The sequence below is a fragment of the Nematolebias whitei genome, chromosome 1 (genome assembly GCF_014905685.2).
Source record: "Nematolebias whitei isolate Nwh7 chromosome 1, NemWhi1, whole genome shotgun sequence".
Classification (NCBI taxonomy): domain Eukaryota; kingdom Metazoa; phylum Chordata; class Actinopteri; order Cyprinodontiformes; family Rivulidae; genus Nematolebias; species Nematolebias whitei.
This window is the reverse complement of record NC_056498.1, coordinates 33,938,156-33,955,155: the sequence shown is the minus strand read 5'-3', so window position 1 is coordinate 33,955,155 and position 17,000 is coordinate 33,938,156. Positions and strand designations below refer to the sequence as shown.

General features: G+C 40.1%; 1 protein-coding gene across 1 annotated transcript; it reads left to right on the top strand.

The window, feature by feature from the left end:
- The first annotated feature begins 1,076 nt into the window (after positions 1-1,076).
- Positions 1,077-15,466, top strand: zdhhc21 (zinc finger DHHC-type palmitoyltransferase 21). Its single transcript, XM_037683911.1, has 8 exons — positions 1,077-1,162; positions 4,549-4,727; positions 5,051-5,149; positions 5,306-5,417; positions 6,752-6,890; positions 6,978-7,094; positions 9,262-9,305; positions 15,035-15,466. Exons 2-8 carry the CDS (start codon positions 4,574-4,576, stop codon positions 15,165-15,167), a joined length of 798 nt encoding a protein of 265 aa, XP_037539839.1. The 5' UTR covers positions 1,077-1,162; positions 4,549-4,573; the 3' UTR covers positions 15,168-15,466.
- The last annotated feature ends 1,534 nt before the right edge of the window (positions 15,467-17,000 follow it).

The following is a 17,000-nucleotide window of genomic DNA, read 5'->3' as shown; positions in this document are numbered from 1 at the left end:
TCCTCCTACATGTGCAGTTACAGTGTGCGCTCTCAGGACATTATTACCTGCAGTGTTCCCTCAATGAGGACTGAACTAGGCAAAAGGGCCTTCTCCTACTCCGCTCCTGTTTCCTGGAATATCTTACAAAAAGATCTGAAGCTCTCGACCTTGACCTCTCTAAGTGTCTTTAAGAATCTGTTGGACTCCTGGCAGGGACCAATGCAGACATGTTCCTGTTTTTAGTTTTCTACATTCGCCTTAGAATCTAGCTGTTTTTTTGTTACCTCTCTTTCTTTTAGCCATCCTATTTGTAAAAAAAAAAAAACTGCAGTATGACTTTTTATAACTGTTTATTGTTGTTGCTGTTGTCCATTGTTGTCATCTTTCTTTGTTGAAATCAGGTCTCTCTTGTAAATGAGTCCTCGAGAAATGAAATCTGCCCCCCTGGTAACTTCAGTCCAGGCCATCAATGGGTTTTTAAAAGAAAAGCAAAAAAAAAAAAAATATATATATATATATATATATATATTTCAATGTAAAATAACTTTTTTATATTTGAAATGACAACTTTTTCTGATAGAAAGGTGATCCTTTTATATAGATCTATGACAGGGTTATGCATCTCAGTCCATCTGGTAATGAGGTCATTTAAAATAAAACTAGATTTTAACTTGTAAATTAAATTCATGTAATGGCCTAATCTGAGCTGTTGGCTCTGAGCAACTTAGTTAAATAATTCTGAGCTAAAACAATGAGAATTCAGACAGAAATTATGAATGTTAGTGTTAAAATAAAAGACAAAAAAGCCATAATAGACTTTAGTCTATTATAAAGCCCATTTTCTTTTTTTTAAATTAGTGTAATTTCCAGTGTGGCTATGCTCATCTACCATAAATATATTTTATAAACTACTTATTTTAATGCCTTTTATAGTTCTAGTTTCTAATTTTATTACGAATATTGTTTTAATATATATAATAATTAAAAAAAAAAAAATCCCTAAATTAAGCAGAAACTTTTTCATTTAGTTGTTTTATTTTGAAATACAGATCGACCGGAAATGGTGTTTAATTACAGGTAAGTTAAAAAACTGGCTGGTCCGCTTCGTCCAACCACGCAGGCTCGGAAGAGGAAGTACAGGCGACGTTGATGTGGTCTCACTAGGACACCGTTGGGAAAAGTGAGTATGTCTTCGTTGTAGGTTTTAATATCGCTACCAGCGCTCGGGGCGTTTAGCTGTTAGCATGTAGCTCGTTTTACAGTGGCGTTAGCCGCAGGTGCTAGCTAACATGGAGCCAAGCCCATCAGGGCTGTCAGTGTCATCAGTATGAATGATGAGGCTTTACTGTACAGACGTTTTACAAGCTGCTCAAACAGGTTTAAACTGGAAATAGCAGCTAAATGCCGCGTTATTTAAACGTTTTTTTTTGTCACTTTAAAAGCAGGGAAGGCTGAGCTTGTTTACATGATGCACCTGCTTCATTGCAGTGGGCCTGTACTGTTCTTTTATTCAATTCAATTAAGTTTATTTCACGATACAGCACCAATTAACAACAAACATCAAGACACTCGACAAAAACATCCACATACAGTTATAAAATGTCATTTAGCAAAAGTTATCTATCTAAAGAAGCCAGCAGATTGCGTCGTCTCCACTTCATACAGCACAGTACACTGGTAACAGTGGAAAGGAAAAACTTCTAAACAGGAAGAAACCTCCAGCAGAACTGAGCTCATGATGGACAGTAGTAATTCAGTTCAGTTTATTTATATAGCGCCAAGTCACAACAGAAGGGATCTCAGGGCACTGAACAAATTCATACATAAAAATTCAATTAGTAACATTATGTATCTAAGGTAAGGTAGCAGATTGTGTTATCTTCATTTCGTCACAGTCTCCCACCTTGATAAGCACAAGGCAACAGTAGAAAAGAAAACTCTGCTTCGACCGGCATACGCCTTGACTGGCTGGCTTTAAAGAGGACAAGGAAGACAGACACAAAATGGCTGGTCCAGGTGTTTACTGGGGGGAAAAGACAAAGAAAAATACACGTTAATGATAGAAATAATTCCAAATACAAACATGAACAGTAAAGCGAGTAACCTTGACTCTTTAGGCTGTCTCACAACACACCTCAGTCCAGGACTTCGACACCTTCTGGCTGCCTCAGTGTGACTTCGAAGCCAGCACACCCCTTTTGTGCCTCTGTGCCTAGAGTATGTAATAGAGTATGTAACAGTAGTAGTAACTAGGCCTGTTACGATAACAAATTTTGCTGGGCGATTAATTGTCTCAGAAATTATTGCGATACACAATAAGATTGTTTGAAATTTTGACAATAATTAGTAATTATTGTCAACTTTAAGAAGAAATGTTGGTTCATTTGTTTTGCGTGTAGTACATTTTTTTTCGACCACCGGATGGCAGTATAAAACGGTTTGAACCGAAGGATGGATAGTTAGGGCGCAAGCAGCGTGTCTCTTTAAGGAAAAATGGGAGGGAGGCCCCTTGACGTGACATGGGCCGTCTCTCCTTCCTTTATTCGATTCTCAAAATGGCGGACGCTCTGTGTGGTTTGAGCTCTTTATCATAGCATTTGTCACACAAAGCTTTTAGTAAAAAAAAAAATCAGTAAACAAGTTCTCAGCGCCTTTTTGCAGAGAAAAACAACTTTTTACACAAAGACACGGGTTTGATTTACCTGTATAAATAAAGGTTGATTGATTCAACTGTGAATTTTGGAACTTTGAAAAGACGGAGGTTTTTTCCTGAAGTCGGCTAATTAGCTTAGCTCGTAGCGTAGCTTTTTAGTGTAGCTGTTTTTAATAATCCAAAAACGTGACTTTGGACAGTTAAAACTAGGGATGCACGATATTGGATTTTTGGCCGATATGTGAAAACTTATTCGGCCGATGCCGATACCGATATTTTATATACGTTCCTTTGTCAGAACATATTCCTCTTATTTAGGCGTATTTGCTACAAAAATTGTGCAACGGCTGTAAGAGCTGGTGACATATATTCAGTAACAGCCTTATGATATGCATAGCATTTTGACTTGTGTTAAATGTTATTTATTAGCATTAGTCACCTGCGATGCTGTCTCACTTGTGGCGGTTTGTTCCAGGTTCCTATAGCTGCAGTGTGGGATCCTCTGCACTCCTGTGCATGAAGGACAGCCTTTTTAAGATCAAAGTTTTTGTCTAGCCATTGTGCCGTAAGACTAATCATGCTAACGGGACTAACATGACATCCAAATGTCTGTGGTAAAACTCACTCAAGTTGTGCTATCGGCTATTAGCTTCTCAGTGACATCAGAAATGATGGCTTTGGGTAACGTTACGTCGGAAAAATATCTCAGACTGGGATCGATGTAGCGAGGCTCAACGCAGTCCGTAAATCTTCAGAATCTGACATCCTCACCAACTCTCCACTGTGAGATCAGTTTGGCGCACATGATGTCATCGCGTTGCGCTGCCACTGCAGGCAAAAACAGCGCCTTTTATATCGGCGAGTTATTTTAATGGAATGGCAGATGTCGATATTGAACTTTAACGCCAATATCAACCGATACCATGCCGATAATATCGTGCATCCCTAGTTAAAACGGATTTTAAAGAGAAAGAGAGGGGTCAGTGAAGAGCACCGGAGTTGAGCCTTTTGTCATCCAGTGTCTTCAGTAGAAAGAGAGAGACGCAAAGAAACGATAAAGCCGATAAATGAAAACAAGATTGACAATTTTCATTTATCATGCGATTAATTGATTTATTGTTTATTGCAACAGTCCTAGTAGTAACAGAGGCGAAACATCAAATGTGTTAAAAAGTAAGCTGTGGTGCCGCAGATCAATAATATGGTGAGCTGATGATAATAGTGTGCAACCGCCTGGCCGTGAGAATAAATAACAGATTTATTACTGAGAGAAGATGATGATGCACAGCAACTTTATAGTTGGATTAAAAAAATAACCTCAGAGGATCGCTGAACTGAGTTAATCGGAGTCTGTCACACATCACGTTCAACGTCAACCCAGCTGAGTTCTGCTCCATGCCTCTTTTGGCCCACTTCATTTCTGAAAGCTCACATTTAGTCTGTGATTTATGAATGGCCAGAGAGAGTCCTGAGAGAGCTTAAAAAGAACTGAAAGAAGCTTCCTGGAAAAAAAAAGCACAAATAAATGTTAAATGGTAAAGGTGGCCTCAAACGTCACAAGGCACGCTGGACTCTTCCGCCTAGGTGGTTTCTTAATCATTTGCACCTCAAATCACACAACTGGAACATCTTTCACATTGTAGGTATCAACTCGCAGGTGATAATGACCCAAACAAAGCTCATAGTGGGCGGTCGGACTAGTGAAACCACTCTAACCAGTTTGAAGCTGGCATCTTTCAAAAAGCCCAGACTAGTTGGACCTAAAGAATCCTTTTGAATTGGGAAAAGATGCTCAGTTGCTTTAACTTTAGGATCTTTATCTAAATGAGTAACTTGGTATATTTTAAATAGTTTTGGTCAGAAAAGTTAGAAGATTATTAAAGACTTGGGTTTGGATTTGATTCGTCTCACAGCGAGGAGCCATCTGGAGAAGCAGTCATGAAGCTTCGACTCCACTTCGTGGTGGACCCGATGGGCTGGCTCTGCATCAGCGTCGTCTTTGGGATCTGGCTCTACAACACCTTGTTCGTTCCCAAACTGGTTCTGCTCCCACACTACAATGAAGGGCACATCTCCTGGGCCTTGGTGGTCTGTGAGTGTCACTGCTGTTTGTCACAATCTGGTGTACCTTCACTCATCCAGGCTTCTCATGGCAAATCCCCAAAATACTTCATTTTAAACCAGTGGTTCCCAACCCTGGTCCTTGAGGAACACCATCCTGCATGTTTTACTTGTTTCCCTGCTTTGACACTGATTTGAATGAATTGGTGATTAACCTGCAGAACTCGAGGAAGTAATTAAATCACTGAATCAGGCGTGTTGAAGCGGAGAAATAACTGAAACATGCAGGATGGTGTTCCTCAAGGATCACGGTTAGGAACCACTGATTTAAACACTCTGTGTGTGTGTTCTTAGGGTATTACATAGCTTCAGCCTTCTGCATCGTGGCCCTGATCAGAGCTTCCACAGCAGATCCTGGTCGTCTTCCTGTGGACCCCCACATACCTCACTCTGGTAGGAAACAGAAAAATAACTCTAAGGAAAAGTTTGATGAAACTTTCAGAAATAATTCTCAAAATTAAAGACTTAAACCAGAATAAACTACAGCGTATTGATTTTATTACAGAGCTGTGGGCTCTTCTGAAACTTTGTTTTTGTGTTTTATCACAGAGAAAGAACACTGGGAGTTGTGCAATAAGTGCAACTTAATGAGGCCTAAAAGGTCCCACCACTGCAGTCGATGTGGCCACTGTGTCCGGAGGATGGACCACCACTGTCCGTGGTAAGGATTTCTACTCTCATCTAGGCCTGTCGCAATAAACAATAAATCAATTAATCGCTGATAAATGAAAATTATCGACCTCATTTTCATTTATCGGCTTTATCGTTTCTTCATCTCTCTCTTTCTACTGAAGACACTGGATGATAAAAGGCTCAATTCCAGTGTTCTTCACTGACCCCTCCCTTCCTCTTTTCTCTTTAAAATCCATTTTAACCGTCCAAAATCACGTTTTTGAATCATTAAAAGCAGCTAAGCTGAGAAGCTAAGCTACGAGCTAAGCTAACAGGCTGACCTGGGGGGGGGGGGGGGGGGGGAATAAACCATCTGTTGAAGCTCCAGAATTCATGGTTGAAACCTGTCTTTGTGTAAAAAGTTTTTTTCTCTGCAAAAAGGCGCTGAGAACTTGTTTACTGATTTTTTTATTTTTTTATTAAAAGCTTTGTTTGAAAAATGCTACGCTAAAGAGCTCAAACCACACAAAGTGTTCACCATTTTGAGAATCGAATAAAGGAAGGAGAGACAGTCCATGTCACGTCAAGGGGCCTCCCTCCCATTTTTCTTAAAGAGACACGCTGCTCACTCCCTCACTATCCATCCTTCGGTTCAGTCTTATACTGCCATCCAGTGGTCAAAAAAAGGTACTACACACAAAACAAATTCAACATTTCTTCTTAAATTTGACAATAATTACTAATTATTGTCAAATTTCAAACAATCTTATCGTGTATCGCAATAATTTCCGAGACAATTAGTCGCCCAGTAAAATTTGTTATCGTGACAGGCCTACTGTCATTGGGCCTTTTCACAGAAGAATTCAGCGATGCGGACACAGAGCGGAACTCCTTTTCCTGCCTAAAATCCAAGATCCTTTGTCTTCTTGATTTTTAAAGAGTGGTTGTTTTCTGCACAACACCGTGTCAATCTACAGACTACTTCCTTGTCTTGTCGCTCTTTACCACACTCTGTTTTCCTGGACAATACTCGGAAGTATTTTAAATCCTGGACCTGCATTTTACAAACTGACCACATACAAATATCGCTTGACGCCACAGCAAGGAGCGCTGGTCGGTGGACCCGCTGCTGCTGTGTGGGGGTGTCATAGTTGGAAAATAATGTAGTCGTAATCTTTCAGATTTTACTAGTAGATTAGATTTAAAACAACTTTGTGTTGGTCCGTTGCATAACATTCCAGTGAAACACTTCGGGAGTTTGTAACGTGACAAAATGTGTAAAAGTTCACTGGGTTTCAATAGTTTTAACAAACGCACAGAAACCTGTTTATCCTGTTATCAACGTCCTCATATTCCTGTTCCTAATCTCTCTCTTTCTTGCAGGATTAATAACTGTGTGGGAGAAGACAACCACTGGCTCTTCCTGCAGCTGTGTCTCTACGCTCAGATCCTCAGTTTATTCACTCTGGCGCTGGACTTCTGTCAGTACTATTATTTCCAGCCGCTGACCAGACTAGATCAGGTAACGCGTCTGCGTTCTCCATCATCACGTACAACTCCACGGAAAAAACCAGTCAGACCGTCAACAGGTTCTGCTTCTGCCTCCCAGGAAAAGTTCACGACTCGTCACGAGCTGGCTCTGCTGCGGGTCTCGGCGCTCATGGGTCTAGTCATGTTCGCTGGAATGACCGGCTTGTTTCACACGCAGCTGACGGGCATCCTCACAGTGAGTACAGAAAGTAGACGACTTCTACTGTCCTGGGGTTCAGTCGTCCAAATGTTGCTACTGCACAGCTTTCCAAGCTTTAAGAGCTGTTAAATATCACTTGTTACAGTTTTTTATTTCACTCATATTTTACTTGTTTCTCATTCAGGGAAGGACCAAGTAAAAGGCCAAAGTACACTCTTTGTTTTTTGACAAAACATTAACTTACAGAGTACCGTAATTTCCAGAATATTGAGCGCGCCTGAATATAAGCCACGCCCACTAAATTTACTGTGTTTATGGTATGAAGCTCGTTAGCCTGTCCAAAGCCGCAGTGTTCAATGCATGTGAAAAAAGTAGTGGCTTATAGTCTGGAAATTACGGTGTATAAAAACTGAAATATTCAGTATTGGTTATGTGATTTTAATGGAAAAAGACTCCAAAACATGTCCACTTAAAGATGTGTGCTTGATTGTGCAGCTGACAGAAATTGTGCTTCTAGTCCTGGAAGTAACTACATACCATGGTGGCATGGGTGATAAGTTACTTGTCTAAATATGTGTGTTAGCAAAATATGTCATGAACTAGTGGACAGATTTGAATGAAACACTCCGATGTACTTCTAGAATTGACTTTCTTTTGGAGACAACCTAATTCAAGATGGCCACCACAACAAATCAGCGTTAGAAAACAAACGGTGTTTGCTCATTCAGTCTGATCGATATTGAGCTAAAATTTGGTGTGGCAGTAGCTGAGAGTCATCTGCACAGATCCTGAGTGCTAACAGATCAGACATAATCTTTGTTTTTAAAGCTTTGTGGACACGACACAATAAAGTTCTTAAAGCACACCGTTGTACAAACTATTTTTTTTGTTTCTGTCACTTTCCAAAACTTGTTTCCTAAACAAAATTTAAACTAGAGAAACTGCATTTTATGTGTAAATGCAGTGTGAATGCTTATTGCAGAAGAACTTGCTGAAATGTAGCTAAAATGGAAGAACAAGCCTAAATAAATTAGCAGAAGAAAGCAAAAAGAGCACATATTTGCTGAAATAGGTGTAAATCAGCAGAAATTAACAGAAAATTAGGAAAATAGCTAAAAAAAAGGCTGAAATTAGCTAAATAAATTGCTGAAAAGTATCTGAAAGGCAGAAAGAAGCTGAAGCTACCAGAAGGAAGTTTAAACAGCTAAAATGAGCTCAGAAAATGTGGAATTAGCTGAAAAAGCTCAAATTAGCATAAAACAGCTAAATAGCAGTTGAAATAGAAGAAAAAGCTGAAACTAGCAGAAATAAGTTGAAAGGAACATAATCTGAAATTAGCAGAAAGAAGTTAATTTGGCTGAAATTAGTAGAAATTTCCATGAAAATCTTGAATTTATCTGAACACAGCTGAAATTAGCTAAAAAAAAAATTGCTAAAAGGTAGAACAAGTTCAAATTAGCAGACGAAATCAGAACATGTTTGCCCAATTAGGCTGATAGAAGCAGAAATGAGCTCAAAAAAAGTGGAATTGATCGGAAAAAAGCTGAAATTAGCACACACAAAAAAATCCAGCTGAAATGTAGCTGAAAAAGCAGAAACAAGCTTATTGCCTAATGGAAGTGGAGAGAGCACATTTTTTGCTGAATTAGGCTGAAAAAAGTTTAAATGAGCGCAAAAAATGTTGAGTTTGCTGAAACCGCTAAAATTAGCATATAAACAGCTAAATAGTAGCTAAAATAGGATAAAAAATGAAACTTGCATAAATAAGCTAAAAGGAGCATAAAAAGCTGAAATTAGCAGAAAGAAGTTAGAAGAAAGATCCTGAAAGGAGCACAAAACAGCTGAAAGAAGCTGAAAAACAGTTTAAATTTGCACAAAGAAGCTAAAAAAGTTGAACCAGAACAAATATTAAAAAACGAGCTGTAAAATGTTTTAGTTTCAACATTTCGAGTTCTCTTTGTTGTGTTTTATTAATGTAGGTTTGAAAAAGTAATGTTTGGCTTTTGTTTTCACTCTTCAGGTCATTTTTCAGCTATTTTTAATTTCCAATTCTAAAACGATAACATGAAGCTTTCATTCAGGTTCAGTTCAAACGTTACTCTCACAGACTATTTTTATTTTAATTATTTTTATGAAATCCTGACAATCATCATGGCGGCTTTTATTTTAGCAAAATGATAACTTGTTCGTGTCTCTGTTCCAGGATCAGACCACCATTGAGAAAATGTCGGAGTTTTCTAATGAAACGTGAGTTTGTGTCTTTCACCGTTTTCTAATTCTTCATTATTTTATTTAATAAAACCTGATGATTTTGATCAACGTTTATTGATTCAGCATTAATAGGCCCATCAGCTTATCGCTGTGCTTGATAGTTTTTTTATTATTCAAATTTATTATAACGGATTCATTACCAACAAAACTGTTCTTAGATATGAGATTATAATTTAAATAAATTAAAAAAACTGAAAGTAAAAACCCAATGTAGACTTTGAGAAGTCTTAATGGAAATAAGTAAAATTCACGTACGACTAGGGTTTCTAGCATTCTGAGATTATTTGAAGACACCACAACATAGATTATATATTATGGATGGATGTTTAAACCAGAAGCTCTTCAGATTAGAATTATTTATCACAAGTGTCAGAACAACAAACTGTCTTAAAGCAGAGAAAGCGTTTTAACAAGCTATAATTTAGGTCGTTGCCTGCTTCTTGTTTTTCAGAGTCAGAGTCAGAGTCAGAGTTTCTTTATTGTCATTCGCACCTCATGTGGTACATGTGGTGGAGCGAAATTATGTACACAGGGTCCCAGTTACATCCAACAATAAAATGTATAAGAAAAACAGTAATAACATCTAAGATATGAACTAAGAAAAACATCAACTAAATATACACTAAGCACTCATAACATAAAACATTGAACATCAGCACAAACATGAACATGAGTCTGTGAGCAGATGTGCACGCATGAACACATCAACATTAAAACGGATCAGCAGCAACATGAAACAGATCAGCAGCAACATGATATGGTTTTTCACAGTGATTATTCTAGTTAGAGATTCATGAGTCTAACAGCCTCAGGGTAGAAGCTGTTCCTCAGTCTAGTGGTTCTACACTTAATGCTCCTTAACCTCCTTCCTGAGGGGAGTAGGGCAAAAAGTGTGTGTGCTGGGTGGGTGGGGTCCTTCATGATGCAGGTGGCCCTCTTCCTGCATCTGGAGGTGTAGATGTCTGTGATGGTGGGGAGACTGATTCCAACAGATTTCTGTGCAGCCTTCACCACTCTCTGCAAAGCTTTCCTTTCTGCAGCTGTGCAGCCTCCATGCCACACATTGATGCTCGAGCACAGGATGCTCTCCACTGCACACCTGTAGAAGGAGGTGAGGACTGAGCTTCCCAGACCAGCTCGTCTCAGCCGTCTGAGGAAGTAGAGTCTCTGATGAGCTTTCTTGATCAGGCTGGTGGTGTTGTTGCTCCAGCTGAGGCTGTCATTCATGTGTACACCCAAGTACTTGTAGCTGGAGACCACTTCCACCGCAGATCCTCTTATGTTCAGGGGGGTGTAGGTGTTTTTGTTCCTTCTGAAGTCCACAATCATCTCCTTTGTCTTCTTCACATTGATGTGAAGGTTATTCTCTCTGCACCAGCTCTCCAGGTGTTCCACCTCTTGCCTGTAGCTGGACTCATCATTGTTTGTGATGCATCCCACCACCGCTGTATCATCTGCAAACTTTACAATGTGACAGCCTGGATGGGTAGCTGCACAATCATATGTGAGCAGAGTAAACAGGAGGGGGCTCAACACACATCCCTGAGGAGAGCCAGTGCTGAGGGTTATGGTGGAGGAGGAGAGGTTGTGGATCCTCACTAACTGTGGTCTGTTTGTTAAAAAGTCTAGTACCCAGTTGCAGATGGAGGGGCTTAGTCCTAGTGTGGATAGTTTGTCCACCAGGGTTTGGGGGATCATGGTGTTGAAGGCGGATGTGAAGTCCACAAAGAGCATACGGACGTAAGAGTTTTTCTGCTCCAGGTGGTTGAGCGCAGTGTGGACCACAGAGGAGATTGCATCCTCTGTTGATCGGTTCTCACGGTATGCATACTGATGAGGGTCCTCGTTGATGTTGATGGTTGTTTTGATGTGAGTCATGACCAGTTTTTCGAAGCATTTAGCGACTATCGGGGTGAGGGCCACTGGCCGATAGTCATTCAGACCAGTCACTGTAGAGCTTTTTGGGACTGGGATGATGGTGGCAGTCTTCAGGCAGGTGGGAACTGTCTCCAGGGTAAGTGAGGTGTTAAAGATGTCTGCCAGCACCTCACAGAGCTGATCAGCACATTCCTTCAACACTTTTCCGGGGATGTTGTCTGGGCCAGTTGCTTTGTGCGGATTAATCCTCCTGAAGGTACTCCTTACTTCTGCTGAGGTCACGCTGAGATGCTCTTCATCCGGTGGCGAGGTGAGTCTGGTGCTGGGTGGTCTGTTCGGGTCTTCAAAGCGTGCATAGAACTTGTTGAGGGCATCAGGCAGAGATGGGTCTTTGGGACATTGTTCGCTCCTTCCTTTATAATCTGTTATGCACTTAATGCCCCTCCACATGCTCCGAGGGTCTTGTGAGATGAATTGACCCTCGATCCTCTTTGCATATGTGGCCTTGGCCCTCTTAATACCAGCAACCAGCTCTTTTCTTGTCCTACTCAGCTCCTCTGAGTTTCCAGACCTGAAGGCAGTGTTCCTGGCTTCCAGCAGGGTACGCACCTCTGCATTCAGCCAAGGTTTTCTGTTTGGGTAGCTTTTAACATTTCTGATAGTGGAGACTGTGTCAGTACATGTACTAATGTAACCCAGTACTGAGGATGTGTATTGGTCAAGATCAAGCGAACCTCCATTTTCAGCAGCTTCTCTGAAAACCTGCCAGTCTGTTCGATCAAAACAATCTCTCAGTATGGGGCCACTGTCCTGGATCCAACATTTAACTTTCTTTTGAACCGGTCTGGAGCGTCTCAGCGGGGGCATGTAAGCAGGAGCCAGGAAGATTGAGATGTGGTCTGACAGTCCTAGGTGGGGGCGGGGTTCGGCTATGTATGCATCTTTTACGTTCGTGTAAACACGGTCCAGCGTGCGGTCTCCACGTGTCGGAATCGTCACATGCTGATAAAAGCTTGGGAGACAGTCCTTTAGATTCACGTGGTTAAAGTCTCCGGCTACCACATAAAGAGCCTCGGGGTGTTTGTTCTGCAGCGAGCTGATGATATCATGAAGCTCCTGTAGTGATTCATTAGCATTAGCGTCCGGAGGAATGTAAACAACTGTGATAAAAGTCACTGTGAACTCGCGGGGTAGATAATGTGGCCGACATTTCACTGTTATTTGCTCCAAAGCCTTCGAGCATGAGCTATTTACAACAGTACAGTTCGTGGACCAACTTTTACTCACGTAAATGCACACTCCGCCCCCCCGTGATTTCCCCGTTAGCTCGCTGCAGCGGTCCGCTCGAAAAAAAAGTCTGTCATCCAGCTGGAAGACTGAGTCCGGCGTTTCACTTGTAATCCACGTTTCCGTGAGGCAAAGCACTGCACACTTCTTCATCTCTTCTGAGTCGCCCGCTCTCAGACGAAGTAAATCCACCTTGTTGTCCAACGAGCGGACATTCGACAGAAAGAGAGACGGCATGGGGAGTTTACCGGCTTTAGCGTTAGCTCGTAGCCTCACCATAACCCCCGCCCGGCATCCTCTCCTCTTAAGCCGGGAGCAGCGCTTCCTCTTCTGCCCGCTGGAACGCCTCTGCTGCAGCTTCCAGGTAGATGACTTTAAGATCTGCATTCTGCAGAGCGTAGCTTTGAGTTTGTTGCTGATTTCTGCTATATTTCGTGGCAAATCCGCTCCTATTCTCATCAGTTCGGTTCGGCTATAGTTCACACGCATAAATCGCGCAGAGTCAGGCACAGAGTCAATATCAAAACTTCTAAAAACTGGGATGGTACCGGGAGCCTGTGAAGCTGCTACTGCTCTGAGCGCGGCCATCTTTTTGCTTAAAATCAAAAGTTTACTCGTCGGCTCATCCTGCTAGCTGGAAGTCTTTGTATTTCTTCATTTCACTGGTCCAACAGGTCACCGTGGACTGGGATGGGTCCACTCTGGCAGTAAGGCTCTGATCTCACCCCGAACCAGTTTCTACTTTAAAACCCTTTCAAAATAAGTTACGATGATAGAAACGGAATGTAAAATAGTCCAAAGTGATTTTTCTTTTATTATTTGGGGCATCATTAGAAGACAGCCGGGCATGTCACTACCAGGTTCTGGTGTTTTTGTTTATTTATTTATTTAAGTCATGATGGTCACAGTAATAATTCAAATTTGCCTGTTTTTATTGAACTTTGAATACTTAAATAATACTGCCCATATCTCTTAAAAGCACTTTTTTCCTAAAAAAAAGTTTAATATAAAGATTTCACTTTCTGAACAATCGCATTTCTATTTCCTAAAAGTAACGCTTGTTTTACCTCATTTTAAAGTCGGCGAGTAAAACAGTTGAAACGGGTCTTTTTAAAAAATATGAACAGTTATTATCTTACCTGTTGAAGAAAGCTTATTGAACGACCTGAACTTGGACAAAGAGTTTAGTTCTGGCTGGTTTAACGAGCCTTAACGAGCTAAAGGCTCGTTAACCCAACGTGAATTGCTGTCAAATTAAAATAACTAGTTTCAAACGTTCTCTTGTTTTTTAAACTTTCATACTGCAGTCAGTTTAACGTTACACAAACCTCGTATTTCCAACCCGAGGTCGTTCAAATAGTATCCACGACAGGTAAGATATTAACTGCTCAGAACGTGGCAACTGAATCCTACTTTAACCCTTGGAAGGTCTCATGGGATCAATAAAATGCATTTATAGTGGATTTCTATGTGGTTGGTTTTCCTCTAAGAAGAGGTTCTCAAACCTTTTGGGTTCAGGGACCCCTTACAGGGGAGAAAAAGTTTCAGGGACCCCCTCATAACCCTCATGTTTATTAAATAATTTCCTTCAATTTGTCTCTTTAATGCAATGGAAATATTTGTGTAACATAAATACTTAAGACCTGTTGTTTAATAGTGTTAATACAATTTTTATTCTTTTAAAACATGGGGTATTTTTCATTCAACACTTAATTAACAACTTTTAATTACAACTTCCCAAAATTACAGTTTAGAGAAACTTAACAGAATCAAAAATCACTTTAAAAAAAACTTTACCTATTCACATAATGAACATAAATGTATCAACACTTCTTCAAATTATTACAGAAAACTGAGCAGAATCATAACGGCAGCAGTCGTACCAAGTAACAGGGCTTAATTTGTAAACTGATTGATGCTGGAACGTAAGTAGTCGGGGTGGTATGGGGGTCCTCCCCCAGAAAAATTTTAATGAAGTAGATGTGATTTCCTGCATTTTGGTGCATTTTAACGGGTTGTTAAACATCCACCAGCTTGTAAAAAAAAATAATTTATATGTATACATTTTTTTAAATGTAATTTTTTATTTATTTATTTACTTATTTAGTGGACTTCCAAGCACCAGCTCATGGACCCCCGGGGGTCCGGGGACTCCAGTTTGAGAGCCACTGTCATATGGGATCAATAAAATGCATTTATAATGGGATTTCTATGTGGTCGGTTTTCCCCTAAGGAACACCAGAGGGTAGTAAAGTTCAGGAGAATTCAAAACAATTCTTGCAAAGAAAATAATAATTTTTAGGCTTAGTCAGGAACGGATGTGTTTATTGACGGCACCAAAAAATACAAAATATAAAAAATAAAAGTACAAACAAAAATAACTGCACAGCTGATTTATTTATTTTTACTCCGTGAGACCTTCCAAAGCGTCAATTTGTTTTAATTACATTTTTTTTTGTTGTTGTTTCCCAAAATGTTTTCCCAAGTCTTCCCCAGTACGTCGTCCTTGCTTACCTGCTCTCCGGATCTTTTCTCGTCAGATACGGAGCGAAAAGGTCGTGGCAGTGGGCTCTGGCCGAAGTGTGCGGCACTCGCTGGAAACTTCTGTGGTTCATCCCGTTTCGGAGCAGACAGCCTCTCCAGGCCGGCCCGCACCTCCGCAGCCACGTGTAGCCTCGTAAGGCGAAACATTGTGCACAGACGGGAGACGCTGCTATAATTAAACACACACAGACACACGTAGGAATCCATTCACCGTCCTCCTCCGGTGCCGAGAGCTCGGCTGTAGCTTCGGTTTGTCTGCGGATGCTCAAGTTTTAGTTTGATCGTAACCTGGACAAAAGCAGACGAAAACTTAGTCACTGTGACGGCTGCGCTGATAGAACCCACTTAATGACCTCGTTAGGATGGAAGTCCACCTGGAAGCGGTGATCATACCCCCCTCAGGTTCCTTCTTATTACTGCTATTAATCATCTACAGGACGAAGAAAGGTTTGCTTTTTATTGTACGAAGTTGGTGCCTTTTTGTTTGATTTTGTAAAAAATTACTTATTTATCACAGTTAGATTGTTCTATTTGTCTTTTTGATGGTGTGTGGTTATTATTTAATGATCCGTGAATGTTTTCTTGTTTTCCTCCATGAAGGTTTATCTCTAAACGGCTGTTTTTGTTTAAGGTGTGGACACAGAAAACGGTAATTATTAGCATAGCGAGCTCGTGCAGTAACGTCCGGGTGGTACAGTTCATCGTTCTTCCTGCTGTAGAATCTGAATTTAACACTCCACTTGATCAAAATGGGATGTTCATTATAAATTTAAGCCTCCCCGCTGTTAAATATATAAAAGATATTTTTTGCATCAGGCTCAGCAAAAGGCGGCACATAAATGTAGCCACAATATCTGTTGGATCAACTGCAGCACTTACAGCACAAAAATGTAGTTTCTTTCATTTTAACTTGTTTCAAATGATGTAATTTATGATTTTAGTGCTCCTGCTGCCTTTGTTAAATGTGTCAGACTTTCTGAATCATATTGGTTATCAGTTATAAGAAAACTTGCAGATTAGTCTACCGTATTTTTCGGACTATAAGGCGCACGAAACAAAACGGATCAGTCAAATTTTATTCAACTCGTTCACAACCACAGAAAATCGGTTCGAGGTCAGTAAGCACAACCAGAATGAATACATAAGGCGCACCAGATTTTAAGGCTTACTGTTGATTTTTAAGCAAATTAAAGGATCTTAAGTGCGCCTTATAGTCCGAAAAATACGGTACTTGTTGCAACATGCTGTTTGTTCAGAGATAAAACGACGTTCTTACAAGTATTTGTAGGAAATGGATAAATTACATCTACAGATACATTTTGGAGTTAGTCTGTCAAGTTGAACTTTTTACATAATACTGAAGTTGTTTCTAAGCATAAAAAGACGACATTATTTCTTATTAAGTTAAATTAATTTTGAGTTTATAGAGTGAATTTTTTAAATGTTTTGATTTTTTTTTTTCTCTCCCAGTTAAATCCCCTAAAAATAAATTTTTCTAGTCGTAGTTTTATGGGTCAATTCTAATTTTTTAATTTTTGTAAAGCTCACTGATGGATAAAAATGATTAAAAATAAATTTTTCGAACATTGAACAGGTTAGTCTTGAGGCTAGCGAGTAAAGCTGGAAACAGTCGGATTCTGGTCACAGACCAGTTTATAGTAAACACAATTATTATTTTTTTTAAATAAGAAATTAGAAAACCTTCCCTGGAAAATGCATCGTCTGGTTTGGAGCATTTGCTCTAAAATCTGTACTTTTCTGCACTGAAGATGTATATATATACATGTAAGCTGCCTTAAGCAGTAATGCACCCCTATACCATCAGAAAGGCTGACTTTTGGACTCCATGCTGAGAACAGCTCATCTGTTCCAGCTCTTTAGTGTGAAGGATGTGGTGTCTATGGTTTCCAATAAGATTTGCAGGTTTTGGTTCATCTGACAGAACAGTATTAATATGTTGCT

Excerpts from the sequence above, each read along its gene's own strand:
- zdhhc21 (XM_037683911.1), top strand. The coding sequence starts at position 4,574 with ATGAAGCTTCGACTCCACTTCGTGGTGGACCCGATGGGCTGGCTCTGC. Across the intron at positions 5,418-6,751 it reads ATGGACCACCACTGTCCGTG|GATTAATAACTGTGTGGGAG; the intron begins GTAAGGATTTCT and ends TCTTTCTTGCAG. Across the intron at positions 9,306-15,034 it reads TCGGAGTTTTCTAATGAAAC|ATACGGAGCGAAAAGGTCGT; the intron begins GTGAGTTTGTGT and ends TTTTCTCGTCAG.